The 20,414-nt window shown below is 36.2% G+C and overlaps 3 protein-coding genes across 5 annotated transcripts in view; 1 reads left to right on the top strand and 2 right to left on the bottom strand.

Moving 5' to 3' along the window:
- The first annotated feature begins 1,072 nt into the window (after positions 1 to 1,072).
- Positions 1,073 to 3,403, top strand: chrm4b (cholinergic receptor, muscarinic 4b). Its single transcript, XM_067379003.1, has 2 exons — positions 1,073 to 1,724; positions 1,916 to 3,403. The coding sequence occupies exons 1-2, from the start codon at positions 1,670 to 1,672 to the stop codon at positions 3,253 to 3,255; spliced, it is 1,395 nt and encodes a 464-aa protein (XP_067235104.1). The 5' UTR covers positions 1,073 to 1,669; the 3' UTR covers positions 3,256 to 3,403.
- Positions 3,404 to 4,697: 1,294 nt separating this feature from the next.
- On the bottom strand, positions 4,698 to 9,426 carry mdkb (midkine b). Its single transcript, XM_067379836.1, has 4 exons — positions 9,297 to 9,426; positions 5,724 to 5,803; positions 5,476 to 5,643; positions 4,698 to 5,390 (listed from the first exon to the last, which is right to left on the bottom strand). Exons 2-4 carry the CDS (start codon positions 5,800 to 5,802, stop codon positions 5,194 to 5,196), a joined length of 444 nt encoding a protein of 147 aa, XP_067235937.1. The 5' UTR covers position 5,803; positions 9,297 to 9,426; the 3' UTR covers positions 4,698 to 5,193.
- A 2,719-nt stretch (positions 9,427 to 12,145) lies between these two features.
- Positions 12,146 to 20,414, bottom strand: part of dgkzb (diacylglycerol kinase, zeta b) — a 29,628-nt gene continuing 21,359 nt past the window's right edge. For 2 of the 3 annotated variants that reach the window (XM_067379162.1, XM_067379161.1), the window contains exons 24-34: positions 19,919 to 19,988; positions 19,699 to 19,739; positions 19,419 to 19,609; positions 17,545 to 17,649; positions 17,110 to 17,178; positions 16,982 to 17,013; positions 15,896 to 15,945; positions 15,680 to 15,800; positions 15,570 to 15,606; positions 15,339 to 15,438; positions 12,147 to 13,695 (exon numbers count right to left, since the gene is read on the bottom strand). In XM_067379162.1, the coding sequence (XP_067235263.1) occupies positions 13,579 to 13,695; positions 15,339 to 15,438; positions 15,570 to 15,606; positions 15,680 to 15,800; positions 15,896 to 15,945; positions 16,982 to 17,013; positions 17,110 to 17,178; positions 17,545 to 17,649; positions 19,419 to 19,609; positions 19,699 to 19,739; positions 19,919 to 19,988 (933 nt within the window). In that variant the 3' untranslated portion in view covers positions 12,147 to 13,578. Of the gene's footprint in view, positions 13,696 to 15,338; positions 15,439 to 15,569; positions 15,607 to 15,679; positions 15,801 to 15,895; positions 15,946 to 16,981; positions 17,014 to 17,109; positions 17,179 to 17,544; positions 17,650 to 19,418; positions 19,610 to 19,698; positions 19,740 to 19,918; positions 19,989 to 20,414 lie in introns of all 3 variants that reach the window. The other variant, XM_067379163.1, reaches the window with a different exon arrangement.

Below are 20,414 nucleotides of genomic sequence, written 5' to 3'. Positions count from 1 at the left end.
AAAGTATATCTGGACCAATTATGGTAATAAAAATTTGAGAAAAATGACAATGGTAATGAGAATTTGAGAAAAAAGTTCTGCTTGCAATGCTTAAATGGAACTCAAGGCCCTTTCGCACCTATAACGATAACTATATTAGCGTTCACACCAGTGGACGTTCTGTTTATTCTAAAGCCCCTGGTATACTCTTCTCTTTTTTTTCTTTCTTTTTTTTAAGCGTATGCTAGCGTATGCGCACAGTCGAATGCACAATCTTTCAAAGTATACTTCATTTGACTCCTACGCATACACAGGCGCATGCGCAATCTCTCACCACGAGTTACAACCCTATGTAAATATATTTGTATTCATGCCAGAGTTGTATAAATGAGGGTGCTTTCTAATCTTTTTTTTCACAATCTGTCATCTATGTAGGCCTCCATTGTTGCTGTAGCTTGCATGTGTTCCCATCTGTTCTGTTTATGCAAGGTTTCTTCGACTACCTTATGAATCGACGCCCCCAGTTCATGGTTGCCACCTTGTGGATAAACTAATTACTGCAAAAAAATATAAGTGCGCATGTGCGACCTGGTAACAAAGTACGCACATAGTCTTCTGATGACGAAATTCGCGTCACACGCACTTTTTCGTCTTCTGATGACGAAATTCGCGTCACACGCACTTTTCGCTGACCCTCGCGTACATGTGAAGTATACTATGGGCTTGAGAATGCTCTGCAGCAGCGTTGCCAGATTTTCACAACAAAACCTGCTCAATTGCTACTCAAAACTAGCCCAGTCGCATTCCGGTGGGTAAAATCTGTTTTTTGTTGGGTGTTCCCCTGGTAAAATTTGCATTATAGGAGCTAAATATCATGTTATTTGGGGTCGCTTCAACCCGCAGACATCAAAAACAACCCGCGGCAGCAGTGTTAAAGTAGCCCACGGGAAAACTGCAGACTTGGCAACACTGCAGTGCAGTGCTGCTTTAAATGCTCACACACTCTTTAAAGCCGGAAGGATTCTGATTGGCTTTCAAGGTTTTTTTTTATCATTCATGAGCTTTAAAAAAAAAATCATTCTGAAAGTGATTCCAACTATATTGTTTCTCTGTGCCGCTATCATTATAATTGTGGTGTGGACTCTGTTATTCTTTTATATTTAAAATGATTTTTAGAACTATACCTTTTATCATTATAGTTATTCTTGGTGTGAATGGGCCTTTGCTCAAGTCCCAGCATCCTCAACTAGACATTTCTAAATATCTCTAATTTGTTGTAGTATGTGTGATATTTATAACAAAATTGAGAAAAATATAGTAATAAAATATAATAGAATTATAATAAAATGAAAAAAAGATGCGCAACAGCTGTGGAGCCGCCTAACAGGTCAGGTAATTAGATTCCATCCGTTATGTAACCGCTGCCTTCCTCTTTAGACAACAGGAACTGCATTAAGCATACATGCTTGAAAGAGGCAGCATGAAACTAGGAGGAATTCAGAAGTAATACGATCCTTCCACATTACTTTGATCATCACCTTCCAGTAAATTCAGAGTATCAGTGATACAGCTCTAAGAGGTTGGATAACTTTGTTCCTGGTTATGTGTTCAGAAGGTGAGGATGGGTGTTACTGTTTGAGGAATTAAAAGTCCTCCCAGTCGTTCTCTCATTCAGACCGAGCAGGAGATCATGGAGGCTGGATCTGTCCTTTTGTCAAGGAATTTGGAATGGTTCGTTTTCAACGGTAAGTTTGCTGATGGGATCATGATTGTCTGATTATATCTTAATTTCTATGTATTAGATGTTTGTATATTAACATTTTAAAGAGTATTATATTCTGTCAATAGTGTTCAGTTTCAAGTTGTTTTGCTCATGTCAAGTTAAATGCCTCTGCAACTTCAAGGTTTATGATTAATCACCATTTTCTTGTCGCAGGCTCCTCCACAAGGTCTCCCAGCATGCTCAACAGTAGCATACACAGTCCCTTGCCCGAAGAATCATACTTAATGTCGGGAAGACCGCGACATGCATTCGGGACTGTAGGGGTTGTCATCATTGTACTTATCACTAGCTGCATCAGCCTGTTAACAGTCCTAGGCAACGTCCTGGTTCTGCTTTCAATCAGCGTCAACCGTAATCTCCGAACCATCAACAACTACTTCCTTTTTAGTCTTGCTTGTTCAGACCTTATCGTCGGTGTGTTCTCCATGAATCTCTACATTGTTTACGCCGTGAAGGGATACTGGCCTTTGGGACCGCAGATGTGCGACTTGTGGTTGGTTGTGGATTACGTGGTCAGTAACGCCTCGGTGATGAACCTACTTCTGATCTGCTTTGACCGGTACTTCTGCGTCACCCGGCCTCTGAGTTACCCAACCAAACGTACCGCAAGGTGGGCAGGGGTGATGATTGCTGTGGCTTGGTTGCAGTCTCTGCTTCTCTGGGCTCCAGCTATCCTGCTTTGGCAGGCTGGGAGGGACAGTAGCAAGGTCCCGGAGGGACAATGTTACATCCTGCTCCTCGCTAACCCAGCTGTAACCCTGGCAACCACCATCCCAGCGTTCTACATTCCTGTTGTAATAATGATGGTACTGTACACACGGATATCCCTAGCCAGTCAGAGACGGGTTTGTAAGTTGAAGTCTGAATCCGCAAACTTGCTTAAACCATCAAAGACAAGTGGGGGAACACCTACCGAAAACCCTGACCTAGTGAATGACATTAAACCGGATGAAACATGTTCATTTAAACAAGATTTGGATCTCGTTAGAACCAAACGACTCTGCAGCATGCCTTCCGTAGAGTTCAGCAAAATGGACTACTCCTTGGATTCAAGCCCTGATGCCTCCATGGAAGACCGAGAGCTGGATGGCGAAACCTCAAGACCAAAGAGTTCGACAGGGTATACGGAAACTAGCAGGACAATGCAACCTCACCGTTTTCCAAACCACCCTACCATTCAAGTTCAACGGCAAACATCCCATGTCATCTTCAAGAATGCCAGACGGAAGGCTCTGAGAGAGAGGAAGGTGACGAAGACCGTCCTTGCCGTTCTTCTAGCCTTCATCGTCACATGGACACCCTATAGCGTTATGGTTCTGATTGGTACCTTCTGCCGCTGGTGTGTCCCTGAAATTCTTTGGATGGTGGGCTACTTTTTGTGTTACGTCAACAGCACGGTTAATCCGGTATGCTACGCGCTCTGTAACGCAACCTTCAAAAGAACCTTTAAACGACTGTTGATGTGCAAGTTCAAAAATCTGACATTAAAATGAGCCGGACTAAAATCTTCAGTCTCCTATCGAGCAACCAACAGGAGACCTGATTCAGAAAAATGTTGTGAAGCAGTTTTACTAGAGCCAAAAGGGCAAAATATATGTGTTTATTGCGGTTATTGGTGTTTACCATGTTTCTGATTGCACTCATTACATGCACAACTGTATGATGTATTGTAAAGTTGCTTTTAAGTTTTTTTGAGTGCATTTTTATCTAAACGGTTAAATGTAATTGCGTAAATCAAAGCAACAGTTTACAGAAGACACTGATTCTTTTTGTGATGCTGGTTTGTTAGAGCCAAAAGTGTAATTGAAGTATTCAGTGTTTATCATGTTGCTGATATTGCATGCATTAAATCTTAAAGCCATTTTAAGTTGTTCGCAAATGTGTTCTTTTATGTCGATATGTAAATCAATGCGACAAATTAGAGAAGACCCCCCCCCTTTTTTTTTTTTTGGTTGTGGTGGTTGTGAAAATAAACATGTTGGTTCAGTTTTGATATTTATCGTCACTGCAATTGCATTTGTTTTACTACTTGTATGATATATAAATAAAGTTTGTAAGATTGTTACTGTTTTACACAATAAATGAGTAAAAATCCTTTGGTTCTCATTCATTTGGTTCTCATTTTGGTTCAAACAACAACCCAACACATTTGTGTAAATCATGCTTGTGTTCTTATAGAAATTGTGTTGTGTTCTAGTTTTACTAGAGTTAAAAGTGTTGCACTTTTACAGTACGTGCTCTTTCAATGTACTTATAGTGTACTTACCAAGAAAGTATTGAATAATATAAAGTAACTACATGGGTTAAGATTAGGTTTAGGATCAGGACTAGTACCTAGTTATTATGCAGTTTTTATAAGAAGTTACTATAAAAAGCATATGCTAAACAGGACTGTAAATTATAGTTCTACAGCTAAAAGTAAAAAAAGTATTTGGTTTGTCATATTAAAATTACATGTGCCAAATATAGACCTTATGTAGCCACGCCCCTTTTCAGCACTGTGCTCTCTGTTCTTCCAGTTTGCTCTCTGTTCTTCCACTGTGCTTATCTGTCTTCCAGTTTGTATTTCCACAGCATGAAGGCAAGATCTTACGGATTTATGAATGAAGTCTCATTTTAAAACCTTAATGGTTTACAGACATTCACTTCAAACATTACAATAACTTTTGTTAACTCCACAATAAGTAAATCCACCAATTACTCTTCAACAGCAATGCCATAGGAATATACAGATCTACCACAAAAATGGAAGTTCAAACATAAAATTCTAAAGATGGCTGCGCGCTTGCTTCTCTGGCGCACAAGGACTGTATATTTGACATCATAAAGTAATTCCTAAGATTGTCAGCCTTGAACAAACGCGTAAAAACTTTTGAAAAGGTACAGTTTTTAAAAAGGCACCAGAAAGTATTATTGAAAATACACTTTCATTTATTCACAACCTGTAGAAGTAATCAGTTAGTGTTGTAAATTTGATTGTACATCCATCAAATCTAAAAACATAAACATTTATAAACATAGATACTTTATATAGGCCGTTACTTCCAGGAGCTGTGTTCGTTTAAGCATTATAACGTACAGAAATCGTCTTCAATTCGATTTGTTGTAATTTACAAATACTTCCTTTTAGGGGCATAATTAGGGTCTTACCAGTTTTTCTCTTTAGTAAAGACAATTTGTTAGACAACAGATTTGCTGCGGCCTATTTTATACATGCAAAGTCAATTACAATTAAAAATTCGCTACAGAGATCAAATTACAACAGCATAGACACATACATTGACTAATTACAAAACGAAGAAAGTGGAAATAAAAACAATAGGTAGGGCTACAGTTTTTTTCCTCAGCATTCAACTTTTGGAGGATTTTGGGAGTGTCACACAGGAATGTACCACTGAGTGGGCAATGGGGCGGTTGGGGTGGTCTTCAAGTTAGTTTTCCTTCCCTTTTCCTTTCTTCTTCTCACCTCCCTTGGGTTTAGGGGTCTTTGGGGTGCAAGGTTTGGACACTTTAATGGTGGTCTGGCATTCGGCGTTGAACAGCGCCTTCTTCAATGTCCCAGACCTGCTTCTGGTTCCCGTAGTAGTGTCACATTCGGCCCAACGACCAAACTTGTACTTGCAGTCAGCTTAAGACAAAGAACAAACTAGACTGAATGGCCTGTCTAAATGTATTTATGTTTCATTCATATCCAGACATGTAAAACTTCTTACCGCCAAAGTCTTTCTTCCAGTTGCATGGGACTTTGCACTTGGTTTTCTTTGTCTGTTCGTTGCAGGTCGCCTCTCGAATGCCAGCTCCGCAGTCGCCGCTGTTGGGCACACATTTCCCATACTGCCATTCACTGCACTCAACATCTGCTTTGGGCTCTTTGCCCTTTTCTGTCGCAAAATAGAGAATGATTATTAATGCTATCACACAAGAAGAATGTGCATTGCATCATTTTGTAAAAGATAAGAACCTTTTTTCTTCATACTGGCTTCTACGGTGATCATCAACACCACCAGCAGCACAAGCGCTATAGAGAATAAACTCCGCATTCTGCAAAGAAATACAGCGGACATTAAGTACATACACAGTATTAAGTAGTAAGACATTAAGTAGATGCACAATGTGAAGCAGACTTGAAATCTTATAGATTGTTTTAGTATTATTTATATACTATTATAGTATTTGTTGATGTTTTTAGTTGGTAACGTTTACAGGACAAGGATGAACTAAAAACGGAAAAGTTTTTCATTTGCGTTCTTTTTTAAACTGTTGCGTACAATGTTGTCAAAACCATCCCCATTCACACGGATCTAAAAACACTGTATTATGCAAGCCTGGCCAGTAGTTGGCGATGTCACTTTCGCTGCGTTCGAAATCGCATACTACATTTGAATTTGAATTTACTTCGCGAAGTACATTCTTGATAGTATGAGTGTTGTGCAAATAAAAATTTGGACGTACTACCAAAGACTATAGAATAACACAAGACACCTCACTTGTATTGTTTTGAAAGGGAGAAAGTGCAACGCACAATATGGTGGAATAAGTCCCGCCTTCTGAACATGAGCCAATCGCCAATTGGTAAAGTCATCGCACAACGCGGCCGTTTTGGTTCCTATAGCAGTGTTGCCAAGTCTGCGGTTTTCCTGCGGAATTGGGCTACTTTTACACTGTTGCCATGGGTTGTTTTTCATGTCCGCGGGTTGAATCAACCCAAAATAATGCAATATTTAGTCCCTGGAATGCGAATTTTACCAGGGGAGCCTCGCCAAAAAAATTAATTTTATCCCCCGGAACGTGATTTTTACCATGGGACCCCCTTTAAATGCGATTGGGATAGTTTTGAGGAGCAGCTGGACGGTTTTGTTGTGAAAACCTGGCAACCCTGTCCTATAGAAACAGTCAGAAATGGTGTGAAATGACTTCCTAAAGAGATGCGTACTTAGCCACATTAGCTTGATCCAGCCTAAAAAAAATCGTTTTTTTGTCATGATTTGAGCATTTAGAAATAAAATTTATGAGACAGTTGTTGTCAGATTTCATTGGTGATTTCAGATATGATATTTAATCGAAAGCTTGGCAAACAGCTTTGGAGAATTTGATGTTTCCCTATTCAAAGAGATAGGAGCTGCACTTGCATGCCTGAGAAGTGTTTCAAAGATGGCCGCCGAGTGAAATGACTTGTCTTGAAGGGATAGTTCACCCAAAAATGAAAATTTGATGTTTATCTGCTTACCCCCAGGGTGTCCAAAATGTAGGTGACTTTGTCTCTTCAGTAGAACACAAATTATGATTTTTAACTCCAACCGTTGCCGTCTGTCAGTCTTATAATGCGTGTCAATGGGAACAAAATCTATGAGAGTAAGAAAAACACGCACAGGCAAATCCAAATTAAACCCTGCGGCTCGTGACGACACATTGATGTCCTAAGACACAAAACGATCGGTTTGTGCGAGAAACCAAACAGTATTTATATAATTTTTTACCTCTAAACACCACTATGTCCAACTGCGTTCAGCACTCGTTTAGTGAGGTCTGATCGTGCTCTGACAGCGGAAGTGATGTCTAGCACTCATTGAAGTATAAGTGCAGTTGGACAGTGGTGTATTAGAGGTAAAAGATGATATAAATACTTTTCGGTTTCTCGCACAAACAGATCGTTTCGTGTCTTAGGACATCAACGAGTTGTCATGAGCTGCAGGGTCTAATTTGGATTTGTCTGTGTTTTTTTTATTCTTATAGATGGAGTTCCTATTGACACTCATTATAAGATTGACAGACTGCAACAGTTGGAGTTAAAAATCATAATTTGTGTTCTACTGAAGAAACAAAGTCACCTACATCTTGGATGCCCTGGGGGTAAGCAGATAAACATCAAATTTTCATTTTTGGGTGAACTATCCCTTTAAAGGAACTTTGGTAGGCTACTACATCCGCAATGTTGTTACCGTCACATGTCCTACCAGCGTCAGTTGCGTCGCTTCACAGCATTTCATAAATCCTCTACCGTGGTCTCAAGTGATAAAAGTGTCCATCGAACGCGCACTCAAGAAACTCAGCGGAAGTAGTCGGTCATTCAGAGACTTTCAGGTGTATTTATGCTAAAAAATTATGCCCCAAAACATTAATATCTGATATATTAATTATCTTTTGTTTTTAGGCTGTTTTAATTAGTTTTGGGGGTTTTCACACCGCAAAACTAAGCACTTTATTATTTCCAAGGTCCTCTAAAAACATCAAAACACACTAAATCAGATAATTACACATAAGATATTAATGTTTTTGTTTGAACTATCTGAATTAAATACATTGTGTACACAATGTTCTAAAAGAGACTCTATATTTTCCTCTATTCTTGCAGGAAAAAGCACACAGCACTTCTCCTTTTCATTCTTTTCCTGCCTCCATTAAAACAGGCTCCTTTCAAGGCGCAGCCCGCGGCACGGCTCCATTCTTCAGTCACTCATAAATGTGAAGGGCTCCTCGGGGTCGGACTTTTGTGCGAGGAGAAACAGCGGTCGGCAGGGGTCCCCCGCTTCCCCTCCCCTCCCCTCCTCAGCCTCCGAGGGGAGAGAGGCCAAGTACTCAAAGACCTTCAGCTGGGCCTTAGAGGAGCCTGATTCACTGGCTCCGAACAAAGCAGGATCTCGCCCGTTTTGCTTCCCTCTCTGAAAGAGCCCGAACACAGATCCCATGCTGTGTCTTGAGGAGGGGGTGGTGGGCCTCCCCTCGTCTCCTTTGAAAATAAGCCTATTTGCATCGGAGGACAAACCCCGCTCTGTTGATGGGAGAAGGGACGTGGGATGCTGCCTTTGATAAATGCAGAACTGGACATTTTGAAAACTTCCTCAAGGAGCACAAAGTTCAACCGCATCTGGAGCTTTCCGTTCCGTCAGAATTGAATTGCGGGGCCGTGTCCGTTTGGTTCTGATTTGGAGAAGTGGGTCAGCAGTTGCTGGCAGCTGGTGCTCTTTGGCACTTCACAGTGCATCATTTTCCCTGACAGTATTAAAGAGCCCTTGCGCACGAAAACAAAAACTCCCACGACTCTATTACAGCATGAAAGCAACTATTTAAAGAGACATCCGCCATTAAATCAACTACAATAAACTGCGATAGTGTCGCTGTCAGTTAAACCTAATATCGACGCTATTATTGTAAACTCAGGAAATATGCTCATATTAAACACAAATCAGACATTTTATGGTTTAAAATTCGTCTTAAAATGAAACGCGTTTTTTATTATGATGCGGTCCGCCTTTTTTCATATATCATCATGTCATATCATAAATACGCCAACATATTTTTTATTAAAAATATCAATGCGGCACATAAAGTCGCAGATCACAAATAGCACTACATAGCGATAATAGAAGCATATACACAAAAAAATCCGATCCCTGTCAATCGCAGACAGTTGCATTATTTATCACACACTAGTAAGCTATTATTCAAACGCGCAGCGTCGTGAAACATCTACTGCTGGTTAATATTTACAGTTGTCGGGTTATGATGATGATGATGATGATGTTGATGTACTTGCCTTATTGCTGTGAATATGATGCTGTGCAGTGAGCGTGTGTCAGTGTTCAGCTCTCTCTATGATCTCTGCTGCTCTTTGTGTTTCTCCGAACTAGTTTGAGCTGGTCGCATAGCTGTGCTCTCTCTCTCTCTCTCTCTCTCTCTCTCTCTCTCTCTCTGTCTCTCTCTCTCTCCACGTGATCTATCTATCTATCTATATGTTATCTAAATTGTATTCATTCCCAGAGGAAATCTATCCTGTTGCAGCTTCTTGTTATTATTGTGAAATGTACTAGTGTAAATTTCTTTTTCTTTTTTTACTGCTAATTTACTAGTAATTTCTGAGTGTAAATTGCTTCATGGTAAACAAACCAACTTAGACCATTTTTTACAACACTTTACAATATGGCTTCATTACTGAACATTAGTTAAACTAAGAATTTGCTGTTTGTTCAAATTGCTTAATTAAAATGAGCTAAACTTAAAGCAACACAATTGCTATACATTTTGCTCTAACTTAATTTGATTGTGTTCAGTTCACTTAAATATATGTAAAATTGAAGTTATTCTGTTTGTGTTAGGATTACATTAAAGGTGCCCTAGAATTGAAAATTGAATTTATCTTGGCATAGTTAAATAATTAGAGTTCTGTACATGGAAATGACATACAGTGAGTCTCAAACACCATTGTTTCCTCCTTCATATGAAAATTTGATTTGTGCAAAAGACCTCTGAAGAACAGGCAAATCTCAACATAACAACAGTCGGGATCATTAATATGTACGCCCCCAAATTTTGCATATGCCAGCCCATGATCAGGGCATTAGACAAGGCAGTATTAACGTCTGGAGCAGCACAGCTGAATCATCAGACTAGGTAAGCAAGCAAGGACAATAGTGAAAAATGGCAGATGGAGCAATAATAACTGACATGATATCATGATATTTTTAGTGATATTTGTAAATTGACTTTCTAAATGTTTCGTTAGCATGTTGCTAATGTACTGTTAAATGTGGTTAAAGTTACCATCGTTTCTTACTGTATTCACGGAGACAAGAGCCGTCGCTATTTTCATTTTTAAACACTTGCAGTCTGTATAATTCATAAACACAACTTCATTCTTTATAAATCTCTCCAACAGTGTGTAATGTTAGCTTTAGCCACAGAGCACTATCAAACTCATTCAGAATCAAATGTAAACATCCGAATAAATACTGTACTCACATGATCTGATATGCTGTATGATGAACACTTTGTAAAGATCCATTTTGAGGGTTATATTAGCTGTGTGAACTTTGTTTATGCAATGTATTATAAAGTTGCGAGCTTGGGGGCGGGGAGCGTGAGCATTTAAAGGGGACACGCGCTGAATCGGCGCATTTTTAATTATGCCCCACAATAGGCAGATAAAAAAATGAATAATAAAAATGTATTGGGTATTTTGAGCTGAAACTTCACAGACACATTCAGAGGACACATTAGACTTATATTACATCTTGCTTTGCACATGGCTAAATCAAGAGATGTCATCACCCCATGTGTCGACCCTAGTCAGTCACCGCTAACAGCACAAAACAGCAAAAACAACAACAATAGCGTACTAAATGCTTGTGTTCGTGCTGCAGAAGCTTCCGAGCCTAAAGCTTTATTAAAATAATTAATAAAAATTTTTGAAGCTTTACTATAGTTTGTATACAGCGCACAAGGTTTATGCGCATACTCCAAGTCTTATTCTTTGTTAGTGTATCTCTATTGCAGAATTACAGCGCCACATACTGATCTGGCATGTATACTACATCGTTTTGTGTCGTTTCAGTGGTTTTGTGTGTACGCAGATATTTCTTGAGTCGAAAAAAGATCGGATAGGGAAAGCTCTGGCTTCATGGGGATGTAGCCTAAGTGTTATTTTATGTATTTTGAGGAAGATGTACTTGATAGTGTGTAATAGTCTTTAATGTTCAATTATGTTGGAATTATATAATTTAGTTGTGTGGCACTAAAATATATGAAATTAATTTGCATGAATGAATAAATGAAATGAATGCCTGGATCATGTCAGGGAGCCATATAAAATTCACTTCACATTTACTAAAACATTTTTAAAATACAAATTTGTATTTGTTGACATTAGTTAACATGACCAAACAATGAACAACTGTATTTTGTTAACAATAATTAAATATTACAAATGTTTTGCTCATTGTTAATTCATGTTAGTAACTAATGAGACTTTATTGTAAAGTGTTACCATTTTATTGTCCTTTCAGGCCAAAATTAATTGATTTACCATCATTTTGAGTGTGAAATATACTATATAGATTTAAATCTATTTCATCTAATGTATTTAATTCACAATGTTTTTTCTATTTTTAACTATTTTAATTTCATTATTTGTCTATTCTCTCCTTGTGTGGGGTTTTAAGCACTTTGAATTACCATTGTGTATGAAATGTGCTATATAAATAAACCTGTCTCTCTGTATATATAACACATGATTTCTCCAATGATTTTGTTCTTTGACTTAACACACGATCTCCCAAATTTAAAACAAGCAGAGGTTGTACTGAGGTTAAACTGATTTGCGTCCTTTCCCTACTCCAGAAATGGAGCTGGAGCAGGAGAGAAAACAATAACCTTATCTCCGAAATGATAAATGAGTCACAAATGTCAACACATCCATCATTGCCGGTAACTCATCCAGACATAAAGACCCTCCTAGGGAGAGGCACAGTTCAACATTATACACTGTTTACCACCCGCCGCTCCAAACCCTGAAAAGATGCCATTGCTGTGCGATAACAGAACAAGAGAGTAATGAGGATGACGGATGTGTATTCACCAACACACTCAGACTCCCTATGTAAATATTCTCAGTCAATTATACCCTATAATAAAAGTACATTCAGTAAATACACAAACTTGTTTTTAAAGACTTTATTTATTCCCTTCCACCCCCCCAAATAGACAATAACAAACCAGCCCCAGAACAAATATATGACTATTCCTCTTATCTACTCTTATAAATAAAGCATTATCTAAGTTCATATCACATACAAATTAATGTTGGAACAGATCACTCACACATTTTTAAAATGTTTGACAGATTATATACATGTATCATCTATTTTGAATTGCATAGCAACTCACACAAAGCACTGACAAAATACATATTCTATCATAATGACATCTCACCACAAACACACTATGGCAATGCTGACAACTTCTAGTTGTCAAATGGCTGCTTTGTAAAAAGACCAGCTTTCCTGCCTCTTATTATTCAAGCATTTAGTCAATTTTACATGTACATAAAGTGACCCGGTTTAATACACAGAAATTTAAACGTCATAACCGCAGACGATGACATAAATATACATAACTCTGTAATTCAAAACCCACGACAACTCATATTTAGTTTCCTCCATTCGTCACTGAAAATGTGATTTATCTCTCAGGATTAAGCTTTAAAACTATGTTTCTGTGTAGCTAACATGCTCAATTTGGCTGGAAACCAAAACTAACAAGTTCAAGTTGCTGCATGACTTTATAAATTCTGTGAAGAACCTAAAATCACACTGATTTTGAAGTATAGCTAAGCTAAAAGATATAATCCCATTCCTGAAAGATCTTCATTCATTTAGGCGTACATTTATGGTCATAAAATGACCAAAGGCAAATCTATATACTAACAAATGATTACGATTTATAATATATATGGAGAATACAGAATTGATTTAATGCTATCTAAAGAAGTAATTAATGGAATGTTTTTAGGAAATTCAAGCATTTACCACAAAGAGAGAAACTGGCCGTAAGCAACAGCTGAGGAAGCATTCTTAAACGCAGGAGGCTATGAAAACAACGTCTATCTCGAATCAGAACAAACATGTGTGAAGTGGAAGCCAAGCTAAAGGAAGTTTCCAGTGGACTACGGTCACATAAAATCTGTAATCAGAAGCAGCAAAAACCTCTCCAGTTAATCTCACATGAGGTTTATCTGGTTTTCTTTATAGTAGTTTAGTAAAAGCCACTTTTATACATGGTACTTCAGCCCTGAAATTCCCAAAATGTTGCACATTGTGTCTTAAGGAGCAGAGCGGTGCAGATTTGTGCGGTCCGAAAGCTGGACGCGACGTAGCAAACTCATGCATTCTGAAACGTGACACGAACACTGTCTTTTTGGCATTACAATCGATACAGAGAGCGAACAAACTAATTTCCGCACACATGCTGCCTCAGAGTGTCGCTAAACCGGTCACGGGAGAGACGAGATAAGCCTCTGTGGTTTGGTGGCGGGTGGAGGTCGGTCACACGGCCGTCTCGTGGTCATCCCTCTGGATCATCTGGTGGTGCTGTCGGTTTTCCAAGTACTCGGCCAACTCGAAGTCTTGAGCTCTCTCCGCGTACATCTTTGGAGTTTCACCCTGCAGGATGAAGGAAAGAATTTAAATTCATTTAAATTTTAATTATTTATTTTTTATTAACTTGATTTTTTTTTCTCATTTTTTGCCGTTTTTGTTTATACAGATGTTTGCTGGGATGATAGATGGACAAGTGGATGGATGGTTAAATAAATGGATGGACGGATGAATGGATAAATGGATGGTTGGATGGATGTATGTATGTATGGATGGATGGATAAATGGATGGATGGATGGATCAATAGATGGATGGAAAAATATATGGATTGTAAATGGATGGACAGAGGAATAATGGATGGATGGATAAATGGATGGATGATAAATAGATGGATGAATGGATTAATGGATGGATGAATAAATGCATGGATGATAAATGGATGGATGGATAATTGGATGGATGAATAAATGGATGGACAGATGAATGAATGGATGGATGGATAATTGGATGGATGAATAAATGGATGGATGATTAATGGATGGATGGATGGATAAATGGATGGACAGATGGATGGATGAATAAATGGATGAATAAATATATGGATTATAAATGGATGGAGAGATGAATGAATGGATGGATGATAGATAGATGAATAAATGGATTAATGGATGGATGAATAAATGGATGGACAGATGAATGAATGGATGGACTGATGATAAATGCATGGATGGATGATAAATGGATAGATGGATGATTAATGGATGGATGGATAAATGGATCAATAGATGGATGGAAAAATATATGGATTGTAAATGGATGGACAGATGAATAATGGATGGATGGATAAATGGATGGATGATAAACAGATGGATGAATGGATTAATGGATGGATGAATAAATGCATGGATGATAAATAGATGGATGGATAATTGGATGGATGAATAAATGGATGGATGGATGAATAAATGGATGGATAATAAATGGATGGACAGATGAATGAATGGATGGACTGATGATAAATGCATGGATGGATGATAAATGGATGGATGGATAATTTGATGGACAGATGGATGGATGAATAAATGGATGGATAAATATATGGATTATAAATGGATGGATAAATGGATGATGGATAATTGGATGGATGATGGATGGATGGATGTATGAATAAATTGATGGATGGATGGATGGATAATTAACATCTACTAAAATATAATGACAGTTTTGCATTTACAGAGAAATAAAACAAATAAGCACAATTATGAATGATAATGCATGATTTAATTTCTTATTTCTGGTAAAAATAAATAACTAAAACCTACTATAATATAATAAAGACATTTCTTTTATTTAATCAAATTCTTTTCTTATTTCTGCCAGCTTTCGTCGCCTCTGTCATCAGTTATTGATCTGACCGCACAGATACTACTGGATGATGACATCACTGTTTTCTGCTTTATAGATGAAATCAACTCATTTAATATTTGATTATCTTTACAACGGCACTGGATCAACACAGATTGATTTCAGCTGTACAGCAGCTCATCGTTCAATCATTTTCCTCCTTTCACTGTAAAGCTGTTTTGAAACACATCCTTGCTGGTATATTTACTTCAATATAATGACAATTTTGCAATTATAAATAAAACAAAAACAATAATGTATTTCCTGTGTTTTTTCTAATAATTCTGAGGCATGCGTTTCTCACCTGCAGATCTGTCTTCATGAGGGACGCGCCGGCCTCCACCAGATAACAGCAGATCGTTCTCTGGCACAACGCAGCTGCCTTATGCAGGGCCGTCTCCCCTCTGAGTCCAAACACAAAGAATGTGAATATTATGATGCTGACTTTGGTTGTTTCAAATCAAAACTTGCTTTTGGTAATGAACTTTATTCCTTTCACCACAAATTAAATCAAGTAAAAGATGCCACTACTTACGTTGATTTCTCCGTCACATCCAGGATGGAGGCGTGAGCTGTTCCCCAAAAACAAAGACAATTAGAAAGGTGACGAAGTCAGAGTCAAAGAACGAAGTCCAACCAACTCACCATTATCAGTGATATACTTCACAATACTTTTGCTGCCTGCAACGACCGCGTGATGGAGGAGGGTGCAGCCGAGACGGTCCTGGACCAAGAGATTCGCCCCGTCTTTGTGCAACTGAACCAGCTGAGAACATCATTGAGCAGAGAAACAGTCCATCAGCTCTGGCAGTGCAGAGCACTAATCTGTGATATTGCTTGAATATGTTATTTTATGAATACCTTTTCAATGTTGTCAGACTTCACTGCATCAAAGAGCAAATTTATTGATTCTGAAAGATATGGGGAAAAATATAAGCAATTTTATTACTAAATGTACTAAACTGATCTAGTAAATCATAGAAAATGTATGTATATATATATATATATATATATATATATATATATATATATATATATATATATATATATATATATATATATAAAATATTAATAATATATATAAATAAAATTTATTAATATATAATAATTGTGTAGTTTATTATATTAATAGTACAATTTTTGTAATAAATCAAATTATATTATATATAGAAGTTGTAATTCTAGAAAATGGATGAATGTGTTAATTACTATTATACTGTTAATAATAATATTTTTTTCTAATAAATAAAATTATATTATACTATATTATATATATTGTAATTTTAGAAAATGGATTAATTGTATTAATATATATATATAATATATATATAAAATTCTAGATGTAATATATATAGAATTATATTTTATAATATATTTTATATTTTTATAGTAAAAATTATATTTGGATATTTGTAAAAGTGTATTGTATCATTATTTTTTTATAATAAATAAATACAATTACATACATACATACAAATATATATATATATATATATATATATATATATATATATATATATATATATAACAAATAAAATTAAAATTAAATATGTATTTATAATTATATGTATATATATATAAGTATATATATATATATATATATATATATATATATATATATATATATATATATATAATTTAAATTTTATTTATAAAAGTGTATTGTATCAAAAAACATTTTTCTAATAAATAAATAAAATTACATATATACATATATATATATATATATATATATATATATATATATATATATTATAATTATATATACAAATATATTTTATAATATATATTTTTATTTTTATAGTATAATACATATTATATAGTATATATTATAATTATATATATATTACGTATTAAATATATTATATATTATACTTATATTTTTACTTATATATATATATATATATATACTTTTAATCTTAATTTGAATTCTATATAGGTATGTACCTTGATCACTGTCATTCCAGGCAGAATCTAACCTGTGAAATTAAAACTGAATATTAATACCACGATTCATAAACAAAGCCAACTACATTTGTGTCTCATCAGCGATAATGCTGAAATATTGTATGTACCTTGGCACATTCTCTGAGTCCTCATCATGTGTGTTTGAACGACTCATAGTCTTAATTTTTGCTCCCCTCCTTCAAGATGAAAGACATTGTGCAAAAACAAGCTTATGTAAGATATTCATTTAAAAATGGATATCTTCTGCCCTCTCACTAACACAAAATGGCAATGCAGACTATGAATATGGCAGTCCTTCAGTACCATAGTATACATATCAAAGTATGATTGGTATTATTGTATCGCCACAGTACTTTTCTGTAAGGACTGGGCATTAGAGAGCCTCAATGCAGCACATGGAATCATGAGATGGATAACTTTCTTAGCTTAGTAACGATGTTTGCTATAGAAAGAACAAGGCATAATAGAATCGTGTCCAAACAATCAAAACTTGAGGCATGAGGGTGTGAATTAAACCGCAAAGCCCTCGGTTCGAGCTGTACCTGCACAGGCCTGGCTTTGTGGTGGAATCTGGATCGCTTTGCACGTGGGGGTCACTATCCGGGCTCACGCTTTCCATTTGGCCTTCAGCATGCGTCTGATGAACCCTGCGAGAGCATGATGGGATGGACAGACAACAGAAAGGACGATGACCCGGTGTTGATGTGTTTACAACGCTGTCCTCCCGCGTGGGGGGCGGGGAAAATCATTGTGAGATGTGTATAATTTAGTGTAACAAAACAACCTCTACAATGAGGTCTGACAGATGGGATGTGTTTTTTCAGTGATCTGCTGTGTGTCAGGCAGGGGGAGGGTGAATGTAAACACAGATACATGAGTGTTTAATAGCAGGGGCCTTTATGAGGGGCTGTTCTGTCCTGGATGGACTCACATTTTAGGAACACACAGATTTGTGCATGCTCACAGTAGACTTTGGCACAAAACGTCACTGTCTCTCACTCTCTCTGTCTCGCCATCAGATGTGCACGCAAATACACAGACAAAAAGACTTCCCCCGAGGGAATAGATTCAAGCTGAAGAGCAACTGTCATTTTTCGCTTTCAAACAGGAAGGAACGAGTTTGGTTCAGTTTATTGTTACACATTTACTGCACACACAAGCTTTTCTATATATTTATGTATTTAGGACATATCCTAAGTATTTAAGTATTAAAACGTACTGCTCTAACATTTTTCTCCAATTGTTATACTAATATTATTTTATACATCTAAAAATATTTAATAAAATAGATATAATAAAGTATATTTTAATGTTTAAATAATTACAAATAATATATTATTATTTTTTAATATTTATAATAGTAATAATATATGAATAATATGTAATAATAATATGAACATATGTTTTCATATAAATAAATGAATAAACAATTTAGAAATATATATTAGAAAAATTTTATTATTAATAAAATAAACTGTTACAAATATAATTATTATCATAAACATATAATTATCATATATATTCCATTATATAATGTCAGTTACTCAAATTGTTATACTAATATTATTTTAGATATAAAATATATAATATAATAAAATATATATTAAAGTTTAAACATTTAAAATAATTTATTATATTTTTTAATATTTATAATAGTTTACTATAGTAATATTAACATGATTGCCTATATAAAAAAATTATATATATAATAAATAATATATATATAATATATCTATATATAATATATATAAAAAAAATCTAATAAATATTATCTATGTATATTAAAATAAATAAATTAAAATTTATTATATTAAAAAAAGTGTTAAATTATACAAGATTGCCAAATTAATTATATTTTAATGTCAAATTAATGTCTCAGACATTTAGACCCCACTATATTTTATGTTACTGTATTGTTGGGGACTTCCTACACTTATAAGAAAATATTGTGATAAGACCACAGTGATGGTAATATACCTTGCTTTTCATTTCTATATATCCAAAAAAATAATAATAATAATAATAGCATGGTACCTCTGGTACTTTTTTGTAAGTGCGATCACATCTGTTATTCATAATATAATTATAATTATTATGGAATCAGGCTAAATCTACAACACTTTTTGGCAAAATTAATAAGAAATTAATCTTAAGACATTTTTTTAGTTCCTTAATGAAGATTTACATGTCTCCACAAGGAGTTTTGTGAGCTTTTGCTGTTCTTCTGGGGACATTTTCAGAAATTTCATGCCCACGGGCGAAGCAAAACCTGCCTACGCATGTACTGTGTTAGTCTACAGTGTTAAAATGAACTGTCAAAGTAAAAAGCGACATAAAATTGCACCTTGAGGCAGTGTGAAAGTTGATCCAGTTTAACCACACATTTTGTCATCTGAAGTGACTCGTTTCAATCTACCTGCACACAGGAGAAGGCCCTGGAGAGCAAGCAGGAAAAGCAAACTGGTCTGCGCTATTGGAACATCCCCCAACAGTTTCCATCGCCCCCGGCATTCCGGGCGACGTGCCCACCGTCTCCTTGGTGACCAGCTCCGGGTCCAAGATGAAAAGCTCATCCTGGGAGATCTCCGTCACATAGTTTAGATGCTCCTGCAGAGATATGCAATGCTGTAGGGTAAAAAGGCACAGTGTGATATGTAACACAGATGTAAAACTTCAAAGTTCCCTTTTGTAGGTACCTGACCGCGGTCTATTCTGTAGAAACGGTCTGCAGTCGTAGCTGTAATCAAACCAAAGAGGGAAAATGTGATTATGGGGTATGCAAGCATCACACTTAGACAATTGAATCTCACAAATTTGATTTAACATAGAAAGCCTAAGTTATATATCATCATCACACTATTGTGTTAGAAAAATGTCATGCAATTTTTTTTGAAAAGCTTGAAATGCTCTACTTACAGTCCAGGAAGCACCATTTTGGTGAAAGTTTTGGCATTTGCAGTGTGTCTGTATTTATACCATCCCCCTCCTAAAGAGAGAGAGACGGAGAGAGGAAAAACACACTGAGAAAGTGCAAGTGAAAAATGGCTCTTGTCCAAAGCGGCCTCACTGTGTGAGTTCAATTAGTCACAATGTGTTTTTCTGACTGTAATTGAACAGGAAGTCAACGTGCAATGGGTTTCACATGCACAATATCACATGGCCTGAATGGTGGTAATTATAATGGAAACTAGTGACTCTTAAAGGTAAAACACATCAGTTGTGTTTCAGAGACGTGTCAATGTCGCTACAGGAAACAGATTTCAAGATACATTAAATAAAAATTTCTTCTCTTTCCAAGAAGTAGCATTAACACAGACACATTCTTATTTAGCCAAGAATGGCTGTTAAAGTCGCAATTGCAACCCATTTTATCAGAGTTATCTGACATATTTCAAGTAGACAAGTAGTATTT

This window comes from Chanodichthys erythropterus, chromosome 24 (assembly GCF_024489055.1).
Source record: "Chanodichthys erythropterus isolate Z2021 chromosome 24, ASM2448905v1, whole genome shotgun sequence".
Taxonomy (NCBI): Eukaryota; Metazoa; Chordata; class Actinopteri; order Cypriniformes; family Xenocyprididae; genus Chanodichthys; species Chanodichthys erythropterus.
The sequence above is the reverse complement of the archived record's forward strand: the minus strand, read 5'-3'. Positions and strand labels throughout refer to the sequence as shown.